At 43.9% G+C, this 22,542-nt stretch overlaps 7 protein-coding genes across 7 annotated transcripts; 3 read left to right on the top strand and 4 right to left on the bottom strand.

Moving 5' to 3' along the window:
• Positions 1-4,471: 4,471 nt before the first annotated feature.
• BDB00DRAFT_854678 (uncharacterized protein) lies at positions 4,472-4,972 on the top strand (the record flags this gene model as incomplete). Its single annotated transcript, XM_053125693.1, has 3 exons — positions 4,472-4,534; positions 4,611-4,671; positions 4,746-4,972. Coding segments are annotated over exons 1-3 (291 nt in total), but the record flags the coding sequence as incomplete, so codon positions are not given.
• Positions 4,973-5,471: 499 nt separating this feature from the next.
• On the bottom strand, positions 5,472-6,221 carry BDB00DRAFT_878684 (kinase-like domain-containing protein; the record flags this gene model as incomplete). The annotated part of the gene is made up of 2 exons (XM_053127769.1): positions 5,472-5,834; positions 6,210-6,221. 2 exons carry the CDS (start codon positions 6,219-6,221, stop codon positions 5,472-5,474), a joined length of 375 nt encoding a protein of 124 aa, XP_052973567.1.
• BDB00DRAFT_129523 (uncharacterized protein) lies at positions 6,161-10,321 on the bottom strand. The gene is made up of 5 exons (XM_053116183.1): positions 9,331-10,321; positions 9,070-9,259; positions 8,677-9,009; positions 8,029-8,591; positions 6,161-7,950 (listed from the first exon to the last, which is right to left on the bottom strand). Exons 1-5 carry the CDS (start codon positions 10,184-10,186, stop codon positions 6,362-6,364), a joined length of 3,531 nt encoding a protein of 1,176 aa, XP_052973566.1. The 5' UTR covers positions 10,187-10,321; the 3' UTR covers positions 6,161-6,361.
• Positions 10,322-10,370: 49 nt separating this feature from the next.
• On the bottom strand, positions 10,371-11,593 carry BDB00DRAFT_878682 (uncharacterized protein; the record flags this gene model as incomplete). The annotated part of the gene is made up of 7 exons (XM_053127768.1): positions 10,371-10,416; positions 10,490-10,514; positions 10,631-10,980; positions 11,064-11,131; positions 11,204-11,302; positions 11,389-11,490; positions 11,573-11,593. The coding sequence occupies 7 exons, from the start codon at positions 11,591-11,593 to the stop codon at positions 10,371-10,373; spliced, it is 711 nt and encodes a 236-aa protein (XP_052973565.1).
• Positions 11,594-13,903: 2,310 nt separating this feature from the next.
• On the top strand, positions 13,904-16,806 carry BDB00DRAFT_878681 (OPT family small oligopeptide transporter; the record flags this gene model as incomplete). The annotated part of the gene is made up of 9 exons (XM_053127767.1): positions 13,904-14,067; positions 14,163-14,277; positions 14,363-14,608; positions 14,698-14,816; positions 14,885-14,947; positions 15,025-15,755; positions 15,854-15,929; positions 16,004-16,037; positions 16,114-16,806. The coding sequence occupies 9 exons, from the start codon at positions 13,904-13,906 to the stop codon at positions 16,804-16,806; spliced, it is 2,241 nt and encodes a 746-aa protein (XP_052973564.1).
• Positions 16,807-17,997: 1,191 nt separating this feature from the next.
• Positions 17,998-19,767, bottom strand: BDB00DRAFT_129080 (uncharacterized protein). Its single transcript, XM_053116182.1, has 3 exons — positions 19,181-19,767; positions 18,222-18,288; positions 17,998-18,155 (listed from the first exon to the last, which is right to left on the bottom strand). The coding sequence occupies exons 1-2, from the start codon at positions 19,729-19,731 to the stop codon at positions 18,249-18,251; spliced, it is 591 nt and encodes a 196-aa protein (XP_052973563.1). The 5' UTR covers positions 19,732-19,767; the 3' UTR covers positions 17,998-18,155; positions 18,222-18,248.
• Positions 19,768-19,948: 181 nt separating this feature from the next.
• On the top strand, positions 19,949-20,460 carry BDB00DRAFT_854656 (uncharacterized protein). The gene is made up of 2 exons (XM_053125692.1): positions 19,949-20,238; positions 20,271-20,460. Exons 1-2 carry the CDS (start codon positions 20,131-20,133, stop codon positions 20,406-20,408), a joined length of 246 nt encoding a protein of 81 aa, XP_052973562.1. The 5' UTR covers positions 19,949-20,130; the 3' UTR covers positions 20,409-20,460.
• The last annotated feature ends 2,082 nt before the right edge of the window (positions 20,461-22,542 follow it).

Here is a 22,542-nt window from a genome sequence, read left to right as displayed (position 1 = left end):
TTGTTGGCAATAGACAAGATTACAACACGTGTAGAAAATGCATTGAACGCCAAAGTGACGTCGGTAAACCAATCGCAGAGCAGTTACTCCTGACAGTGGACGAAGTACTCGACATGATTCCTTCGCGTCAAAGTTTGAGGAACGTAGCCGACAGTCTCGAAGATTACAGCCTCGACGCGTATGTGCAACTTGACGACGATATGTTGGCGTTGTCAGATTCGCAACTTGTGATCAACATCCGCGATCGTATCCAGGCTGTTGACGGATACCATTACTACGAAGCATACCGAACAGAACCACGAAGAAAGTTCGGCTATTCTTTCCTTTTTCGATGCTCGCAAGATTTTGATGTGCAGGGTCAAGCTGCCATTCGTTTACGATTGTATCGGCGTATGGCAACTTTCTTGTGCAATGGCCGCATCAGCGGCATGGTCGATAGAGTGAATGGTTACTTTCACTTGAATATCGAACACTCCTGTGGGCATAGGGCTGCACCTGCCGTCGAAAATTACGCCGTCCCGCAAAATGTACGTGCATACATCGCTGCAAATGCCATCGACTTGGATGCACAACAGCTGCATCGTAACATTATCCGTCAGTTTCAACAAGAAGCGACAAGAATAACGCAGGGGCAAGTGTATTACTGGGCGTGCCAGTCGATCCAAGACCAATATACACTGCACAACAACCAGTTCAGATCGGCAGAGATGCTCGTCGACAGAGCCGCTGACAAGGGTGTCCGTAAGGTATGTCAAAATGTCCCTACTACTTAATATTTAATACATGTGAGGATCGTGTATACAATCACTTTAACGCGTTGAGAAATAGACAAGAACCACTTATAATATAATCAATAAAATTCAATAACCAATAAACAGATTTTCACCTCAGCACAAAGCAATTACTCGGCTATTGGTTTTACCATGCCATTATTTGATGTAATTTGCGGATCACAGCAACTAGCAGAGGAATACCATGTCGATTCTACATACAAAACAAACCGAGCAGGATACGAACTATTTGGGATAGTCGCAACTGTAAACGGTGCCGGGTTTCCGATTGCATACATGCTTCTGAAGCTTACACCACAGAGTCAGCTAGTAAACGATGGCGAGGATGACACATTTCGTGTTGGTGTTATTGCCGAATTTTTTGCATGCTTAAAGCAAGCTGGTCTTCAACCCAAGTTCATGTTTACGGACAAGGACTGGGGACAGATCTGTGCTATAGAAGCAGTCTGGACAAATAGGAGAGTGCTTAGACTATGTCTGTGGCATCTCGTTCGCTCGGTGAAGGAACGCTTAGCAGAACCCAAAACAGCAAGACCGCAAAATATTTCAGACGAGGCTCGAGTCGGGATTGTTTGTTTTGCGTAAACTGTTGCAGTTTAACGCGCATAATTTGAGTATATTGTTTTTGATCGTGATTATGGATGATTGGATGTTTGGCAAATGGGATACGTAAAGTCGTTGGGTCGCGTCTTAGTGAGACGACGACCCAGGCGTACTAGTAGTGATAGCTTTATCTGCGTTGTCGGTCAGCATAACTTGTCGGTTACTGCGCGTCTTGTATGCCGTTGGTGGTGTGACACGTGCTTCCAATAAGGCGAGCAAAGTCATTTGATCACGGTGAGACATGGATTCGAGGACCGAGCGATTGTGTGCAGACATGGGCCATGCCTTGTACCAGGATGGCGACGCTTCTTTGGTTTCGAATTGATCGGCCCAAATACGGTAAGCATCAGGACGTGCAGCCTTTTCTTGTTCGATATTGAGTAGGGCAGCATCGACTACTTCGACAGTAGCTTGTGGACGTGGGACAGAGGTATGTTCGCCTTCCTCTGTGTCGCTACCCACGTTGTAAAGCGAATCGGAATCGGAGACGGAGCTCCCGTCGGATATGTGCATTTCAGTATCAGAGGGATCCGTGGTGGTGTGTTCTGGCTCTTGCACGACAGTAGCCTTGCTGACCTTATGACTCACATCGGTAGAATCGGTGTTACGCTGTGCTACTACTTTGCTGTTGTCTGTAGCCTGGGCGGTGATAGAGATGGTACTCTTGGTCTGACGGTCGGCGTTGCGGCGACGCTTGTTAGTTTTCCCTTTGTAGCTGTTGGGGTTGTCCGGGCAGCCGGCCGAAATGTGCCCGACATGTCCGCAGGTCCAGCAGGCACGATATGCCTGAGGGCGTTCCGGGCAGATGCGAACATGGTGGTCGGGTTTGTGGCAACGCGAGCAATGTAGAGCCATGGAGGCCCAGGTGGCGTAGAAGCACTCTTCAGTTGTTTCCCATTGAACACGGTGTGCGAGGTCATAGTAAGGTTGCTCATCTCGTATAGGTTGGCGGTCCAGCACCGCGAAGCCATTGCCTAGGTACATGCCGGACACGGCGTCTCAATAGATGCCGCAGTCTAATACCTTGCCGTATACGCCCGCGACTAATGCAGTGTGGTTCCTGTAGGGGAGATGGGATAGGTGCACTTTCTTGATCTGGGCATCTCCTGATAGAGTGTTGCAGGCGAGAATGATAACGCCGTCTTTAAAGTGAAGTCCTTGGGTTAAGGCAGCTTGAATCACTTCCGGGTCCTCAGAGTAGAGCTCGATGATAACGCGAGAGCCTTCTTGGATTGATTGCGCACCACAATTCTCGGGGAACTGCTGGTTGATGGTGGCAAGAATACGCGGGATTGGTTCGGTACGGCTACTAACGTCGAAGTAGACACTGTCTGCTGAGGCGGGTGATCCACCAACACGCCAGATGTTGGAATGGATAACCCGAGTAGTGCGGGTGTTGTTTTTATCGTCAAGCAATTCTCTAGTCTCTGATTCTTGTCGCATGAGCGACTGTCGATGTTTCTGAACGACTTTGGCGTATGAAAGTCGAGGAACGTTGAGTTTTTGCGGTTTTGGGGGCGATTGGGGTGAGGCAGGGCTTGTACCCTGCCGGGTGTGATTTTTGTGCGGAAGAGCCATGATGCAAATAGATGGAATAACATGGATAAGACGAAATACATAGTATGGGTTTGAAAATTAAAAATGCCAACTTGCTGTACTTAGGAAAAACGTCCACATCAACTAGCTTTTATAACTTTAAAACTAATCACACAGAACGAACGCGTCAGAGAATTGATCTTTCAGCGATAACTTGGTGGACTTCATTATCGTCACTGTCGACGGTAACGCAATTGCAATAGTCATACGCAAAATCCGAGATGTACCTTTTTTACGCATGATATTCCACGTCTATATAATCAAGTGTCACATTGAGAGGCAAAAGCTTAGGGTTGGTCCCTCAACAACCATGACATACAACTAAGCTTATATAAAGTCTTTTTGTCCCAGGGAAATATTAGCGTAGTATACCGCAAATTGCCACATACTCTTTCTTTTGAGCAGTGTTACTATTAAATTGAGCGCAGTGACTTCATATTGATTTAGCCTCTCAACTTTTGATGCGACACCATAACCCTTCGTCGGGTACCTTTATCCTCCTTACTGGGAGGATAACACTCTCATTAATTTTGGCTTGAATGCTACAGCGCACAAAATAGCACGATCATTTTCTATACAACAAACGCGTCAATGTTTTCCCGTACTTGTGTGCAGCGGAAGCAATTGCAGGAAATTCATGCATCGGGAACTTGCCTTCCCACGAGTCCTGTACAAACTCTTTACTCCTTCCCGTTCATTCTTTATCCATTCATGACACATTAGCAATAGGTTATCAAAAGAAAGGGCAGGTCTTTAGCTTTAACATGATACTAATATCATGTACAATTACGACGATAATTGCGGCGGAATATTGCTTTGGAAATTGCCTAGTCTTAAAAAGACGATGCCAGGTTTCCCTTCACCGTGTCTAAAACTTGTTTCTCCAACAATCGAATCTGAAGCATGCAGTTGGTTCGTGTCAGTTGCGACAGTGACCTCTTCTTCCTTCCTTTTCATATAAACTGACTATGTTCGTCATTCAGCAAAGAAAGATTCATGTAGAGCAGAGCCGTGGCTATAGAATGATGCCAATATTGATACAATCCTCGAATAATAAACGACGACACTATAGCTAATAATGTAGAATGGTCAATGAAAAACGATCGTTTTTCTGCCGCACTGTTGACTGAAACATGCATTGTGCTCTTTCTTAATGTTGACCTCATCGCCTATGCGCTCGTTTGGCTATTGGACAACAGACAAATCACGCAATTGCCAAAGAATCTAATCGATTTTCCAATTATTCACAACGAGTCTTGTATAAAAAGGTACGCGTACCCACCCATCCATAGTTCTTTGGCCTCTTCTCTTCCGCTTCTTTCTCCTTCTCTTTCTCCTTCTCCTCCTCGTCACCAACTGTACGTATAACTCTTGGGAAACGGGATCCATCGCATGGCCGTGCGTGTGGTAGTGTGCATGTCTGTCAAGAAGTATCACGACGACTCACGATCAAATCTCTTGCTTTCTTTCATTTCTATAGCCGTCTCCTCCTCGGCCTCGCCCGGTTACTGCTTTAAAGGAGGAGAGAAGCAAGAGTGTACATGGTGTGTGTCAAAGATGATGATGACTGTGCTATTGATTACTCACGATCGAGCCTCTTCTTTTTTTTTTTTTTGATAGCTCTGTCTCTTGCTCTTGCTCTCTCTGAACCGGTTAAAGGAGAGAAGCAAGAGTGTACATGGTGTGTGTCAAAGATGATGATGACTGTGCTATTGATTACTCACGATCGAGTCTCTTCTTTTTTTTTTTTGATAGCTCTGTCTCTCTTGCTCTTGCTCTCTCCGAACCGGTTCAACTTGGATAAGCGATGTAACTTGATGTACGGCAACACGCAAGGAACAGTGGCACTAGTACGAAAGTACAAGGATGAAAGGGTCGTCGGAGAAGACCGCGGCCCTAAGGTGTACATCACGAGTGGCCGCCACATTGGGCAAGAAGAGGCAAGTTTCCTTTTTTCACGTGCTTTTATTAGTTGTTCTGCTGGCTTAGAGCTTTCTTACTAAAGGACAAATGATACAACGTCAAATAGAATTTCGAAGCCTACATGTAACAAAAAAAGAAGAAATTAAAATAATTTCGATTGCGCAACCCAGTTTGTTGATTAATCATAAATAGCTCTTGTAATCTGTGGTCTTACTTTTTTTTTAGAACAGAAAAGAATAGGGGTGGCATTGTGTTGTTGTGTGTGTTGTGCAGGGTGAATGTGTGGATGTGAGATACATGATGGTATTAGGAAGAAAAAGAAATTAAGCTTAAAGTTTGAGATGAACATGTAAAGTGAAAAAGATGTGTGAGTGAGTTGAATGCAATATGAACTGGGAAAAAAAGGGGGGGTTAATAGTGTGAATTGATGAAATTAAGGAAGCAATGAAGAGGTGTATGGATGAATATGGTGTGTGTGTGCGTGCGTGCGAGTGGAGATGGGTTGTTAATTAAGGCAACAAAGCAAGCGTTGATGATGATGATGATGATGATAATTATTTACGAACGTAACCAAGGATGAGCCAGCACCTGATGGATAGTAGGGCGCTTGGATGCCGATGGGGTAAGCATACAATGGATCAGGTGCATGCACTTGACCGAAACCTGGACCTTTGGCTTAGCGAATCGACCTGCAATTGCCATAGCTGGGTTGGCAAATGGGACCTCTCCAAACAGCATTGTGTAGAGCAGCACTCCCAAGGCCCACACTTCGGCCGGTTCTGCTTGATAGGGCTTGCCAATCAGGATTTCAGGAGATGCGAACGAGACAGTTCCGTAAAACTTGGAATGGAGGCACGTCTTGCGTTGACCATTCTGGCGACGAGGCAGCAGCACAGCCGAGCCAAAGTCGATGAGTTTGACCTGTTCAATATGTGAATGAGTTGAAAAGCAATGTGTCGGAACTACTGATGTATTTAATCCCGGAAGTACAGCACAACTGACAGCAATTCCAAGTATCTACCGCATATTTCAACAAAACAGTGCATTCTAAAGTGAAGGAATCAAGCAGTTATTAAATTGATGTTGGTGACCAGTTCATGTATCCACTTGTAGAAAGAGGCCCACGGAACACTCTTTGGTATAGTAGCAGTGACTGGTTGGCAAGGAATTTGCGTTTAAGGTTACGAGTGCCCCTTCAGCTTACTGCCATGTCACAAGAAGCAAATAACATATCATCAAGGCGCCAAGACCTTACTGGGAAACCGCTGTGATAAACAACATACTTTGGTAGCATACCTCCACATACATAATAATTGGTCCCACCTCTACTCCTTTTTCATTTTCCAAACTTTCTGTTCCCTAACCAGAGCATCTAGCAATTTCCCCAAATACAAGTAGCATTGCAAAATCTCGCATCTTAAATTTATTTTTCGAGTGTATATTTTCAACTATTTGCCAAGATCTTCCCAGTCTTCGGGTGTAGTCAAACCCGCAGTGGTACCTGTAGCTACGGCTGAAGATTTTTCTTTGACAATAGGTTCTTGGTCCCAGGCGTCATTGTCTGCTGTTTCCTTGGTCACGCGCATCCAACCTTCGTCTGAAGATGATGACAATGCGTCAAACATATTGCTCGATGATGATGACGGTCTTTGTTGTTGACTGCCGTGTCCGCTTAGTTCACCCTCATGTCGGATAAGTTGCTTACGCTCGGTCCAAGTGATCTTTCCTTCCTTGTCCACCCAGCAGCAGTCTATACGAGCTGCATTCCCGCTCGCTGTCAAACTGTCCTTGGCCAATTTTTTCAATTCCCAAACGATCCCCTCCCTTTCTTCAATCGGATAGTCATCCACGGTGGGAACAACAAGCACTGCGTCGGCGTCCGTAAGCCATTCCGACGTAAATTTCAGACCATCACCAAAGGCTTCTGCTAATTCCATATCCAGTTCAGACTTGATAAGACCAAAGGCTAGATCCGATAGACATAGTGCATTTACAGGCTGCTTGCTGGATGACGATGACTTGGCACCAGCAGTGGTATTTGGAGGAGGGGGTCGGTTCATGGAAGGATGATGTGCAGCAACTGAAAGCAACGGTGACGGTATCCGTGGTTGACCAAGTGACTTACGAACAACAACGCTGCGATAGGGTTCTGGGTCGACTGATTCAGTGGAAACGTTGAAATGGACGCTATAACGATGGATGAATTTCCGGAAGCCGCTCTTCATAGGCTTGCAATGAAGCACATGTTTGGCTTGGTCCTTGACAAAATCAATAAGCATTGTTTCCATCTGCTTGCACCACCTTAGATTTTCGAGATAGAATTCGCATAAACTGTCGTCATAGTAGCCCAGTTCATCGGTCGATGGAACTGCTTCGTCCAATGGGATGCCGCTCGAAGATGGGGAGGATGATGATGCCGGTGTAACATCACGTTCGATTTCAAGTGCGGACGCCAGTCTGCGGTTTCTTTCGACTTTGGCACAGAAATCGTTACAGCTCAATTCACGTTTAGACCCCATGGTTTCACTGGTTGCGTTACACGCTACTTGGAGTGCGTGTTGACCACATTTGCACGCCGCTTGCACCATCGTTTGGCATGGATCGTTTTCAGGACATGGAGTAAGACCGTGGCATTTCTTAGCGCAGGGATGGTCGCACTTTGCTCGTTTACCGTTACAGATTTGCACGCACGCTTCACCTTCAGCAAGGCAAGGACCGGCGTGACAGGTCTTTGTGCAACGGTGACGGCCACATGCAAGAGGCTTCTCGCAGACTCGGCCGCAGCGAGGGGATCCACGGTAACAAGGGACGTTCTTGAGATCGGTCTTGCCACACACACATTTTCGCGCCACAAGCATCACGCATGGTGGGCACGGTTCGCTGTCCAGGTGACATGGATGCTGCACGAGGCGCACGTGGCCACAAGGTGCCTCGCGAATACATGGATGAGGGCACGGGGGCAATTTGGTGCCGCAGCGCACGGGCGGTTCCAAACGCGTTCGTCCGCAGTGGCAGGTCACTTCGTCGAATGCCGCTTCTACAATCAACAAGACATGTAAGTTAACATATCGCTTATGATACATAAAGCCTAAAATAGTAAAAGTTGAAACTTTACCTAAACAAGGCTGGCAACGGCCCTTGTGACAAGGCTCTTTGCACTCGTGGATGCCACACGACAATTTACGTCCACATATTTCGGGGCAATCGTGTGCAGTTCCTGATTGTCGAACGGATTTCTTTGCACCCTTTTGCTTGTTCGCAGGACAACATTGGATTTTACATTGATGGCGGCCGCAGTTGCGCACTGAACGACAGATCTTGTCACACAATGGCGGTTCGCCACCGGCAACTTCGCAAACACGGGCGCATGTTGCTTGGAAGGTTGACGACTTGCACCGACAGTGTACTTGTACTAACTCTTCGCATGGAGGACATTCACCTAAATGGCATGTTTGATTGCAGGTATGACCACAGGGCAATTGTTTTGCGCATATAGCTGTGCAGGTTGGTATCGGATCTGTACAGGATGTTCGATTTGCTCCATCCAGTAACTTGGTGATACTGGTCGTTCCACATGGACACGTAGTAACAATGGTTGGATCGTACGGGCAGGTGACTAACTTGCTATCTTGAACATGACATTTCTTTTGGCAACGATGCTGGCCGCATTTGAATGGTCTATGCATTAATAAATAATTTAAAATGAGTTACACTGTTTCTTCTTGTAGATCCCAAAAATACCAATAGGAGAAGAATATCTTACCTATTACATATATCATCACATTCGTAGTATCCAACATGATCACCACTCAATATGCCACGCTCACTGCCACATGCTGCCGTACGATCGTGTTTGCCACAATAGCACATTTGTTTCTCTTGAAAAGAACACGGTTTGCATAGTCCCAAATGGCACTTGTCCTCACAAAGATGCTTTTCACATCCTAGTAACTCGCCACACACTTCATCACACGAGTATCCTAGTGCTGTGTAATCGGTATCCACGCAACGGGTTTGCCGAGAGTGTTCACCACAGAAACAAAACATGGTTGGACCCATTGCAGTACATGGTGGACACGGTCCTGGATGGCACGGTCTAACAATATATCACTGTCAGCAAATACACATCTCTTCCATACAGCGTCCAAATACTTACAAAGTACATTCGTGTGGGCAATTCCGGCTCTTTTTGCATAATTGATCACAGGAATGTGGCGTGAGGTATCGACTTTGATCAGGATTACGCTGTTTACCACAGAAACAAATGTAATCCTTAGGTATGGCCTTTCGTGTATGCTGACAACCGGGGCATCGCCATGCCGTCACGGGCTTGTTTGTTTCGGTTTCTATCATTTGAAATCAGTGACCTGTAAGTTATTTTTTTTCTTCCATATCCATCAAATCAAATGCCTTTTACCTTGAAGAGATTTGCTTGCCCATTGCTTAACACAGGACAAATGGAAAACTGCCCAACAACAGTCGCACGACCACGTTTGATGGCCTTGGCGCACAACATCCCAACATACCATGCACTCGTACGATGCCGTTCTGAGATCTTGTGCTAAGCTGCTTGCCAAATCCTTTGGATCAACCTTCTTTTTGACCTCACCCTTTCGTCTAGGGCGTTTGCCCTTATCTTGAGGCCGGTGATTCTTTGTTGTTGTTGACGGAGACGGACCGTCTGGAGCGTCAGTCTCTTGGTTTTCTGTACTAAGTTGACCTTGAGCACGATGCTTTGTAAACTTGGGATTCCGTCGACCTGGTCCACCCTCTCCATTCGTCTCATTGCTGTTGCTATTAGTGTTACGCTGACGATTGCGTTGTCTTTTTTTCTTTTCGTTGTTGACGCCAGCACCCGTTGCTGCTGCAGGCTGTTGATGGGTCGAATGGCTGGCCTGATCAGTCTTCTGCTGCTGTTCTGTCACAGGAGCATCCGATGACTGTGGTTGTTGCTGTTCATTCGGCTTGTTGTTAGTCTTTTTCCGGGGCCGTCGATGGCGTTTTGCAGCTGCAGATGTAGCATCATTGTTATTGTTGGTGTTGCCTTCGGCAGCGGCAGCAGCAGAAGTACCAGTGCCAGTAGCTGCTGAATCAGTGGTAGCCGACTTGTCGGATTTCGGTTTTCGCTTAGGACGATTGTGTTTTCTGGGAGGGCGATTGTTGTCTTGTGCAGGTCCACATTGCTGATTGTTCGAGCTCGTAGAAGCAGAAGCAGTAGAGGCAGCAGTAGTAGGGGTTGTCGAAGTTGTGTCAGTAGTAGTCGCACCACCCATATAGTGTTGTTAATATTAGTAGAATAGAAAAAGAATCCTTGACAAGGAAATCGAAAGAATTTATATGTACACACAACTGAAACACCGACAACTTACCGCAGCAAGGCATTCGTTGCCTGCCGCAGCAATGATGGTTACATAAAATGCGTAGCAAACTGTTTTATTGGTCTTCCCCTTATGCTGATCATGCACCACCATTATTAATGCTACCTTGACCTCCGGTATCGAGCCTAGTTGAATTGTACATCAATATGTGCTCGCACTTTTATATCAATGCTTGGATACTGTGAGAAGAGAACCTACTTGGTAATAACCGGTGTAGTATCCACTATAGTACCATGCCATTATCAAGTTTGCAAATGCTTCATCTGTTTGTTTTTTCAGGTTAATAGCTGTTAGTGGTGTCGCACACTATCCCAGCAGTCTATATATAATATATATTACCTTCACTACTACCACTACTACTGGTTCCTGAAAATGATGGCGGTGGAGGAGGTGGTGGAGGAGCAGTTTGTGGATATTGCGGTTGTTGTTGTTGCTGATCGTAATAGTAGTAATAATTATTATAATCATCGTGGTGTTGTTGTTGCTGGTCGTGATATTCCTCGCCATTCGGTTGGTCTTGCGCATATTCTTGTTCTTCCTCTGCTGCCATTTGTGGAGGAGCCGCTTTAAATGTCTCCGGGACACTGCGTCCATCATCGCCCCCTTCCTCCCCTTCTTGCTCCTTCTGTAAATCAAACGACACGCGCTTTCGCTTGCCAGTGACGCTCTTTTGCTGCTGTTTTGATATTCTACCATTACAAAATCCATAATTGCAAGAAATTGAGTCGAGTTTTTCTGAAGAACTCGAAAACAAAAGCAAAAGGGTGCTTACGCGGTAGCTGACCGTTTTTTGGGTGCGGGTATTAATACTGCAGGATTATCTTCCTTATTGTAGTAACTCTATTGTGTTTGTGTTATACATATTTTTTTTTATAATACCGGGCACTCTTACAGAAAAGAAGACCAGCTTACCTTATATCCTTTGAGTGCAGCATCCCAGTATTGAATCAAATCGGTATCTTGCCAAAGATCGTCATTGTCGTTTTCGTTGTCAACATCGCCATCGTCAACCTATTTTTTTCATTTGAAGTCGGGTTTAGAGGTTAAAAGTGGACGCAGGCTAGGTACGCTGATGTACTGTTAAATACATTTTCTACCGGATCGTCGAGATCGTTGTACTCATTATCGTAAGGTTGCTGATCTGAAGGTGCAGATGTGCCTGCTTCGTTGCTATTCATTAAACGCGATCGTGCGGGGACCTTTTTTTTTAGCGTTGGTGTGTAAAGAGACTCTTTTCCATAATCAGAACCTCCGCTCTCTCCCAAAATTGCTACACATTACCATGCAATGCGAACCAAGCATTTTTGAGCCAGTTGCTATAATCATTTTGCGGCTTCTATAGTTCACAACAAAGAATGTTTGCTCTTTATCACATTCGGGCTCATATGACTGGTACTACTTCGGTGAAAATATAATGTGTCATACGGTTCAAAAAAGTAATTTTACATCGTTGTTTATTGGTAAAGGTTGTACTCTGCAGACGCAAACAGTAGATCATGTTTGGTGCCGTTTGATTCAAATACAGTGTAGAAAGACGATGGGTGCAAAGAATGGCTGTGGGCTGACCGTATATCTTTGAAAGACTAATTCATTGGTGATACGGACTCTGTTTTTCGCGCGTTCTTTCTGTATCTTGGCGATATATAAAAAAACCTGTAACGTCTAATGTGATTTACTAAAAAGATCACTGACAAGAAAGTACCAGCACTAAGTATACAGTAGTTTTAGTATAAGGCGGAGCTGTCTCCACTGCATAGGATGTAGACTCGACAATGAAGATGAAGAAAACGCAAGCTGAAGGTATAGTCTATGTAGTACATATCTGTGTATCCTTACGAATGGTACAGTAACAACATTAGACGCATGAAGACTGGTAAGTGTGATTTGTATCTGTCAATAACAAAACGTATATAGTGAGCTCACCGCTATGTATCAGCGAACGGACGCTTATTAGCTTGATCAATAGAAACACGTATTTCTTGTCGATAGCAAAGACACTTTTAGGAACAAAATACCATTTTGGCCATTTTATCTCTTTTGTTTTGAGGACATAGTAATATGCCAAAGTGTCTGTGTCCAGCATAGTAAGGTATCATACGATTAGAGTAGGGAAAGGTGTGATCAGACATTGAAAAAAATAAAATGGTGGCAAACGCTCCGCATCTTTTGACCTGTTTTATACATATCTTATCTCTTGCGCATAATTTTTCGTGGAAAGAAAGCATACTACTCTGAGAACTTTATTGCGTTAGAGTGTTAAATAGATAAGCAAAACATGCTTATACTGCTATAATGAAAAAGAAAATGATTTTGCCGAGGAATCTAGTTTCATCACTATCAAACGATTACAATGTGTAAAATAGGTATTAACGACGCCATCGGGTCGATGCGCAGATAGAGGAGAAAATAAGGCAGATGTCCTTTTCAGATCCGGCATCACATCATCGGCGCGATAAAAGGAAAACCGCTGACTATCACATACTTGTACTTCTACTACAGCGATAGAGTTAGTATTACACTCGGAGCTCTAAATTCTGATGGTTGCGCACTTGCGATCCGACACAACATTACATATCGCGTCAAAAAGAGTCATCGAAGCTGTGATTGTAATTGGTACTGAGCTGCACCTTCCATACTAGCAAATACAATTGGATGGGTGGCAACCTAAATGGGACGCATCAAAGCATTGCAACTATGCTTCGCATGCACGACGGAAAAGAAAAGAAGAATGAACAACGCAGGTGAGCGAAGAAAAACAGAAAAATGCAACCTTGCACTTGATTCTTTTCTTCGCTCCTGATGGCACTCGGAGATGAGAACGAAATGAATCGAAGAGTAACCTTCGTCGTACTCCCAAAAACCTTGTACATATGCTTGATATGGATTATCACATTATTCCAAGAGTCGAAAGATAGAGGAAAAAGAAGCAACAACAACGATGATTATGGTACTACGTCTGTTTAAATGGGTAAAATATCCTTTCCGGTCCGTAGCTTTTCTGTATTCATCTTCTGGGAAAAAAGTAAAGCGAAACGGAACCGGAAACAGGCGATCCTAAAAAAGGAGAAAACTAACGAAATAGGAAGGTATCTGTGGAAGTATACCGCATGCCTCTACAAAAGAACTGAACCTTGTATTACCCTCGTTTTAGGAACGTTGTACTATGCCCACCCGGCCAATGGACAGTCCTAATAAGGCGAATTATAGACCGAAAAGTATTAACCGATAATAAAAAGCCTGACTCGATACGGTTATTTAGAGCAAAATTGTCAGAATTTCACCTATCAATGCTTGTGCAACAGTAATGCACGGCAGCAACAAGCTTTTTTCTTGTCTGTGTCTGCCCCTTGCAGCCCCATTAGGGAGAGCCCTATGGGAAAATGTGATGATTGATAAAAACTTGCCTATCTGCTGCAACCAATGCATCGACTATAAATACTAGGCGGACTAAGCAAAAAAAGGAACTTTTTGTTTTCCTTCATCCCCTCCCCTCCCCTCCCCTCCTCTCTACCTCAAGTGTACCTTTGCTACTTTACTCTTAATTCGCGGTCGTCGCACAGCACATAGTCATCTTACACAGATAATTGGGATCAACAATCCACAACAGCCACCATGGACTTGAAAACGAAGCATGAAGTTGTTCAGGAAAAGAGCATCGACAAATCGAGCATTGTGAACGAAAAGTACAGCGACACTTACGATGTCGAGCCGATCGCCGCCCACATCGAGGACGACGAGGACTCTCCCATCGAAGAAGTCAGACTTGTCGTGCCAAAGTAAGCTGTCCCAGCCATCTCCTTCTTTCCTTTGATCTTTACAGAATAATATACAGTGGAAGCACTTATTAAGACAACGAATATTTTTCTTTCAGCACGGATGATCCGACCTTGCCCGTCTATACATTCCGTATGTGGTTACTCGCCATAATTTTTACCGCACTGCTTGCATTCGTCAACCAGTTCTTCTGGTACCGTAAGAATGCTATGGTAAGTCTTGGTTTAATTTCCAGATCTCAATGAATGAAAATGATGAAGCGCAAGCACTGACATATGCCGTGACGCGTGTCACCAGACTTTGACCCCGCTGATTATTCAATTGGTCAGCTATCCGTTTGCCAAGTTTATGGAGAAGGTTATCCCCAAATCCCGCTTTTTCAACCCGGGCCCGTTCAACATGAAAGAGCATGTATTGATCACAGTCATGGCCAACTGCAGTTACGTTACTGCCTACTCCATCGATGTCATAACCATCCAGAAGCTCTGGTACGACCAAGATATCGGTTGGGGAGGTGGTTTGCTTCTCACTTGGACTACTCAGGTAAAATAATAGTAGTATATGATCAACTACTTGCATAAATCGAAACAGCAGCAATGTTGCTTACGAGACTATACACCTCATGTGTACAGCTTATTGGCTACGGTATGGCCGGCCTTGTCCGAAAATTCTTGGTGTATCCTCCAAGCATGGTATGGCCTACCAACTTGGCCAACATCTCGCTTTTCCGAACATTCCACGTTCCTGAAGGGTAAGTTGTTGTATATACTCTTCACTGAATTGTGTTGAATGCTAAATCATAGTACTTGTTTTTTCTAGTGAATCTTGGACCGGCCCAACCCGCCTTCGATGGTTCAGCTACTGTTTCGTTGGCATGTTTGTGTAAGTACAGTTGCCAAATGTATAGTAGGAGAGTTTAATGAAGCCGACCAACAACTTTAATTTATCTTCTATCGTAGATACTATTGGTTGCCCGGTTACTTCTTCCAGATCCTCACGTTCTTCAGCTGGGCGTGCTGGATTAACAAAGATAACCGCGTCTTGGCTCAACTTACCGGAGGTTACAGTGGCCTCGGCATGCTGGCCGTGTCATTCGACTGGTCCACTATTGTATCATATTTGCTTTCTCCTCTCGTTGTACCCTGGTGGTGCATTGCCAACATTACCGTTGGTTTCATTGTTATTGCATGGGTCATAGTACCTGCTCTTTACTACACAAACGTCTGGGACGCACAAAAATTCCCCATCATTACCTCTTCTCTATTCACCAAGGATGGCGAACTCTGGGACAACAATATGGTGCTGACTCCAGAGAATACATTGAACGAAACTGCTTACGAGGAATACGGTCCCATGTACATGAGCAGTTTCTTTGCCTTTACGTACGGCATTGGTTTTGCTGGCCTGACCGCCGTCTTGTCGCACACTGCATTGTATCACGGCAAGGATATCATCCAACAATACAAGCGCTCGCGCAATGAAGATATGGATATTCACGGAAAGCTCATGCGCGCTTATCCCGAAGTGCCTCACTGGTGGTATGGCGCCTTGTTCTTGATAGCATTCGGCGTTTCCTTTGCTGTGCTGTATTGCTGGCCCATGCAGCTCCCATGGTGGGGTATGTTCCTTGCCATGGCTCTCGCCGGTATCTTTGTCTTGCCAATCGGCATTGTTCAAGCCCTCAGCAACCGTGAGTTAATTGTTTCTCCTTTTCTGTTAAAGAGATTTGAATATAACATTGGAAGGGTGCTCATTTTTCTTGATGTTTTTGTTTGCCAAATCTTTTAGAGCAACCTGGCTTGAACGTTATTACCGAGTTCATCATCGGCTTTGCTCTCCCCGGTCGTCCCATTGCCAATGTCACGTAAGTAGCATTAGGTTTTGAATTTTCGAGCGGCAGTTCCATTAATACGATGTAATTTTCTTTTCAAATAATAGATTCAAGACCTATGGTTACATTTCCATGTTTCAGGTATAAAATTATAAGCAGACTAATCGATAATACATAGAAAGCTAGATTTGTTGCTAACGTTATCGTATTTACGTAGGCTTTGACGTTTACAAGCGATTTGAAACTTGGCCATTATACCAAGATCCCTCCCAAGGCCATGTTTTATGTTCAAGTCGTTGGCACTTTGCTCGGTGGTTTGATGAACCTTGTTACAGCACGCTGGCTCATGGATTCCGTGCCTAATATTTGTACTGAGGAAGCCTATCCATTCACCTGCCCTTCCGCACACACTTTCTACTCTGCATCGATCATCTGGGGTACCATCAGTCCAGCCAAGATGTTTGGCAATGAATCTGTCTATAGCTCGATGCTGTGGTTCTTTTTAATTGGTTTCTTGCTTCCTGTTCCATTCTGGCTCGCCCACAAGAAGTTCCCTCAAGTTCAATGGCTTAAATATGTCCATATTCCTTTGATCTTGAACGCCACAGGAATGATGCCTCCCGCCGTTCCGCTCAACTTTTCCGCATGGTGCGCTGCTGGGTTTGTCTTTATGTTCTGGCTTCGCCGATACCGTCACGAGTGGTGGTCCAAGTATAATTACATTACTTCTGCTGCTTTTGATTCAGGCGTTGCTATTTCCGCCCTGATCATCTTTGGCGTTGTCATGGGATCCGGTTACACCCCAGATTGGTGGGGTAATGGAAATGCTGCCAACTGGGGTGCTTATTCCACTTTTGACAATTGTCCACTAGCAGGAGCGAACGCATCGAACATTTGTGCTGAATGCTAAAATGTATGTGGTACAGTAGCTTTAATATATTAATGTCCTCTTTTCTTCTTTTGTTTACATTATGTAATCATGTATATCTATGTAGTGTATGTACACCATACGCCCGTTAAATATAAATCTGTATTTATTAAATAGCCCTTGTAAAAACTTTCACTTGCTTCATGCATTATGCTGTGTTATAAATTACCGTTAATTTCTGGGAGAAAAGATGCCAGTACTACGGGGAATTGGGACATGGAAGAATATGAGATAACATCTAATGATCCGGATGAGAAAACTTCATGAAAGGTATGTGTTTTCACAATGATTTACAGTAAGAATTTCTCGAAAGATTTCATCAGCAGGCGCACGATGGCGGATGTGCCCCAGGTTGTGGTAGAAAACAAAGAGATCAGCGACCTGCATAATGCGGAGACGCCGGTGCTTGTCGTTACTGATGGTGGGTGCCTAGATACAGTTCAAAAGGTAGATGTAATGCGGTTGTAGCTGAGAGGCTATCAGAAAGCCTATATTCAAATGGGATTCGATCGGTGGCCTTATACAAAAGGTATACCATTTGGCTAGGTTCTAAAGGCATGTTGCGAGCTGCGGCGAAACCCGAAGGAAAGCGCGGATCCACATAGGTTGTTGAAGACAGCTAGTATATGATGACATAGACAAGCGGTAGTATTTAATAACGCGGGTAATAGGTGAAAAGTCGGTTCGAGCCAACGCACCCGCAGAGCACTGTGGTTAATTTTGGTTCTGGTTATTTATAAGGTAAATAACCAGAATTAACCAGAACCAGAATTGACCAGTAATCACCAGCAGGACCATAAATAACCAGATTTCACCAGTGAAAACCAGGAACACGAACAATCAGAATTCATCAGAAAGAATAAAACCATAAAAGACCAGATAGCATCAGAATACAAATAACCATATAGTACCAGATTTCATCAGAATAAAAGAAACCAAGAACAACCAGGAAATGCTATTTAACTTCTGAGCGGTTTTATGATAGTGTAGCTATTTATTTCTAGCTATTTCTGTTTATATTCAATAACGCGAGGCGTTCTTCTTGTTGTGTGATTGATCGTACAATAATGCACTGTTAAGGATGAGGGACAAGAGAGGCGGATATATTATAAAGTCATATCTATATACATTCGTGCATAATCCATGTGGTATTGACAATGAATTAACTGCTATTGCTATGGTTGGTCATTCTTCAGCTTATCAAAACACTTAGAGTTATGAATGCCGTGCCGTTTTCGACTTGCGGCCACGCGAAATCGGTGTTGTTCGTTTTTTTTCCCTTACCGCCTCTTTCTTGTTGCTTATCTTTTGGCGGCGTCTTTTGTTGTTGGCTACATTTATAAAGCAGTCTCAAGCAAAAACGAAAAGGCAAGGTAATAAATGACTTTTCTCATTGCCTTTGCGTTTCTTTACGCGAGTTGCCGTCATCGTCGCCACTTTTGGTAAAGTTTCGCCACGCTTGACGTATGATGCATATCACCTTAAACCGACAAAATTTTCGAATTTTTTTGAAATCTTACTACTTCCTTGGACACATAGTCTTCTACTTTTAACTTTACGAACCATATGAAGTAGCATCTTTAGAATATAATTCGTGGAAGAGATTCACGTCAATCGTTCTTTTGAACACGCAGAAGAGTTCAAAAGAAGAGGATGTTAAGCGGAGTCAGCCCCAAATTGCAGCACTTTTCTATAGCACTGGTTGCCATATACAGTTAGCCTTTTTCCCTTTATTGAATAACCAACAAAGAGCAGCGTTCTCAACAATCATATAATTTTGTTACTATTTCGCTATCTCTTATAGCTTATATTGTGTTGAAGTTCGCTCACCCGTTGCTCCATCGGTATACTATCAGAGATACTAAAAGGATACTCAAGTTTAGAGTAAAGTCACTTCAAGCCCTTTCAAGAGCAGTAAGTAGTAAAGGTTGGAGCATCTGCTGTCTTGTTTGTTTGTGGATTACATTGTGGATATGATAATACATGATGCATGCTTCGCTGCCAGGATATTTTCCCACAACGGCCACAGTGACAGCAGCGAGCCAACGACCCCATGTGTGATAAAGCAACTCTAAATTGAATCAGATTAAATAGGGTTACTAGTGACTAGAAGTCCGTGTAGCTCATACTATAAGCTTGTTATATGTGTATTCTGAAGACGAACGCGAGACTACATAGTCAAGAAAAATGATGAGAGGTGGGCCTATTTGTTTACAGGGCGTTTAAGTAAACATTATCCAAGTGTACAATGCGTCAGTGCTATGTACGGTACCAGGTCTAAGCCATTTTTGGAATCGGGACTTGAAAAATGAAATTGCAACAAAATAAAATTTTGTCGGTTTAAGGTGATATGCATCATACAAAATGACGAGCACCCCAATGGTTGACGCAACGGTCCAATGGTACTCTAGCATGTTTTACAGCAAGCTGCTCTACCTCGTTGATGTATTTATCAACCAAGGATTGCTTGATCAATTTCAACGGAATTTTTTTGCCTCTTCTCTGCTCTTCTCTGGAGCACGGAAGTTCATCTTTCAATCTTGATATGGCTCCTTGACGACGCTTTTTGTCAGCATATCCATTGGCGATGGTTAACTCGGCAGCTGCTCCCTCCAATCCACCTGATTGCTGTATAACCAGGTGCATGACATGCTCCTTCTTGATATTATGTGTCTTAGGCTCCTTTATCCAATCGACCGTGCTATTGGCTGTAGTTGCTGCCTCTTCAACTGGTTGCTGCTGGCTGTTATTTGATTTCAACACCTCCAATATCTCAGCGCAGATCACTTCTATACGCTGCTGACGTTCATCAAGTTCGTCTATGCGGCTACATAAGACTGAATACTGGTCTTGTTCATTGAGTACCATGGGCTCGTCCAAGGATGATTCGTAGTCTTGTGTGTACATCGTTCGTGGTTCTACGGGTTGAAAATGAGAAAGAAATGTAGAAAAAAGGGGCACATAACTCAAGAGAATTGGCATCAATTAAAATATGTATGCAAATGCAGGTACACGCATTTAGTCATAGGACGTGCGTACTAAATAAAAATATAATAAAACTGATTGAAGGGTATTGTTTCTTTAACTTCTCAACATGATTTGCCCAAAGTGCACTCTAAATTTATACCAAAAACAAACATTATGCCGAAATGCGAACTTGCTTAAGCCCACCAACAATAATAGCCGACAAGAAAGCTCTACACCACCAAATGCTACAAGCTTAAATAATCTACAACAGCAGACCGCTTTTATTCTGACATTGTGCATCACAATGAACCTGTTTATAATAGTAGCAAAACAATATATATGGATGTCGATGAAGAACAGATAAGCTTACTTGACGATAGTGGTTCATCCAGAGAAAGCGACACCAGCGATGATCTGGCCTTTGATATGGACGACTTTTGCGCAGAAGTAGACAACAACTCTAGCAATAACGAATCAAGGATATCAATGACAATACCATCTTCCATGATGTTTCTAATTCGACATCCATACCTGAAAATGTCATACGTGACATGCGCCTTTGGCGTATCATGCAAAGGTTCAATGTTCCAAGAGCATGCTACGAAAATGCACGCTGACAAACCCGCTTAAGTTGAGTATACTTTACAAGAAATTACCAGAAATAACCAGGGTGACCGATCTGGTTTTCTTGCAGTTTTTTTTGTATCTGTAATAAAACTAGAAATAATTATATTTAACAATCCCACTAGTCGTTGTCACCAGATTCAACCAGATTTCACCAATATCCACCAGACCAGAATTAACCAAATTTTTTCCCACAGTGAGAGTGTGTTGTTGTAAAATTGGGTCTAACAAGCCAACCCTCCATGGTGTCGCGGTTGATAGAGTTTATCAAAGCTGATACGCGGAATCATGCGTGTCATCGTAGTTTGGTGAAAAACGCAGACGCAGTAACTCCAATTGACCCGAAGCACAAGCCAAGTACGTGACAAAATGAAGGAGTTGAGCACCGTTGCTTGTTTACATACAGATTGTTGACACAGATTGTTGACGAAAAGCATGCTTTTGGCAAGACGTTCAAATTGTATGATAGCAAATAAAGTTTCTAAAATGTGTTCAGTTGGATAGGGGAGCTTGCAAGGGGAAACTCCAGTTAGATTACGGAATTGCCATGACTATGATCATGAGGCAGTCATAATCTAGCAGCTGATAACTCGGTGGTAAGGAAGAGGATGGCAGATTGGGCGCTCACGTTGGTGATGAAGGGAAGCCCAGTTGTTAAGATAATGTGACGCATGATGAAAATCTATTCGACCGCACGGTAAAAAGTCGCTATGTTATGTGATATCCATGCATTAACAGTACCCGAGGAAGAACTGAGCGTCATGTAGAGAGATTCTATCATAAGCTGGCCTATCCGCTTGCAAGTGGCAGGTATCGAGTACAAAGGGTTGTTCTCCTTGCCATACGAGCCAGTGGCGATGCCCCAAAACATCTTCTCAAGGCAAGAGAACACGTCCATGATATGCATGGGGAGAAGGTGCAATCATACAAGACACTTGCCGTTGTGGGTGCCCTAGAACAACCCGAATCTACAACCGGTATGTATAGTGTGCGGATGCCACACTAGTATCTACATAACTAGATACAAATCTCATTAAGCTATAATGGTTCTGCGCTCGATTTAGCTAAGTTTAAAAGTAGTTTTATTATAGCAGGAATATCGCCTCCACAGAAGAGCAATTGCGCTTTGACTTTGACAGTGCTGTTACCCGCGAGTTGTACGGTGTTGCCTAGAAAAGTATATTCAGTTTTAGGGCCAGGGGTGACGCTACTCCGCAACGTATGTATTTCTTTGCTCTTTGTGGATGTAGGGAAAGAGATGGGAACGGTGACGTGGGCGAGAGTCATGGACAAGAATCTGCCACCAGGAAGTGTAAAAGCACTACATCTTCCTTCCATAATCTTTTTGTAAAATCTGTATACGATGGTTACATGCAATCTTACAGTAAATCTTACAACTACTATACTCACCATCTCAAACTGCATACCTGCCCTACAAGGAAACCGCACTAGAGATGATAATATCTCTTGGTATTGCATTCAAAATATTGAGAATATTAAATTTCCTAACAATATATGATTTCTGAGGAACCTCACAGGATCATTGCGGCTCGAGATGATGCTAAATGTCACCGATTTTGGATATCGAAGGCATCCCGACGATGAGCCATTATCGAACCACCTCCAACATCTACAGAAGCCGCCAATCGCCGAACGACCAATATTACTTATTAACGTTACAACACGCAGATGCCGACAATTAAAACGTATCAATACCTAAGCCAACAAGTCACCAAAGCAACAGTGGCTATGGCACTGCTCCGACAACTAGGCATTCTTTCATCACAGTACCGGTCTCCGGTCAGTATTACGTATTACTACCGCACCTTTGTCTGACCCAAGACTTCGAAGTGGTCTTGCTATCACAGCTCCCTCAACCACACAAACTCACTAACTTACACAACAAGCGCAGCAGGGCTGTATAAAAATGATACTCAACCACATCGCTGACACCATATCGCCCATTATTGTCCCAATGGTGCTTTCCGACCTACCATCCATCCATACGCTTCAACTATATTCACCACCCATTTGCAACTACTCCCAGTATCCACGTTGGCACGCTCCATTGAACTTTTCTTCTTCTGGGAGAAGGGCGACCAACAATGGTGACTTTTGATCTGACCT

Source organism: Zychaea mexicana, assembly GCF_025766255.1.
Source record: "Zychaea mexicana strain RSA 1403 chromosome Unknown BDB00scaffold_144, whole genome shotgun sequence".
In the NCBI taxonomy this organism is placed as follows: domain Eukaryota; kingdom Fungi; phylum Mucoromycota; class Mucoromycetes; order Mucorales; family Lichtheimiaceae; genus Zychaea; species Zychaea mexicana.
This window is presented reverse-complemented; position numbering and strand designations above follow the sequence as displayed.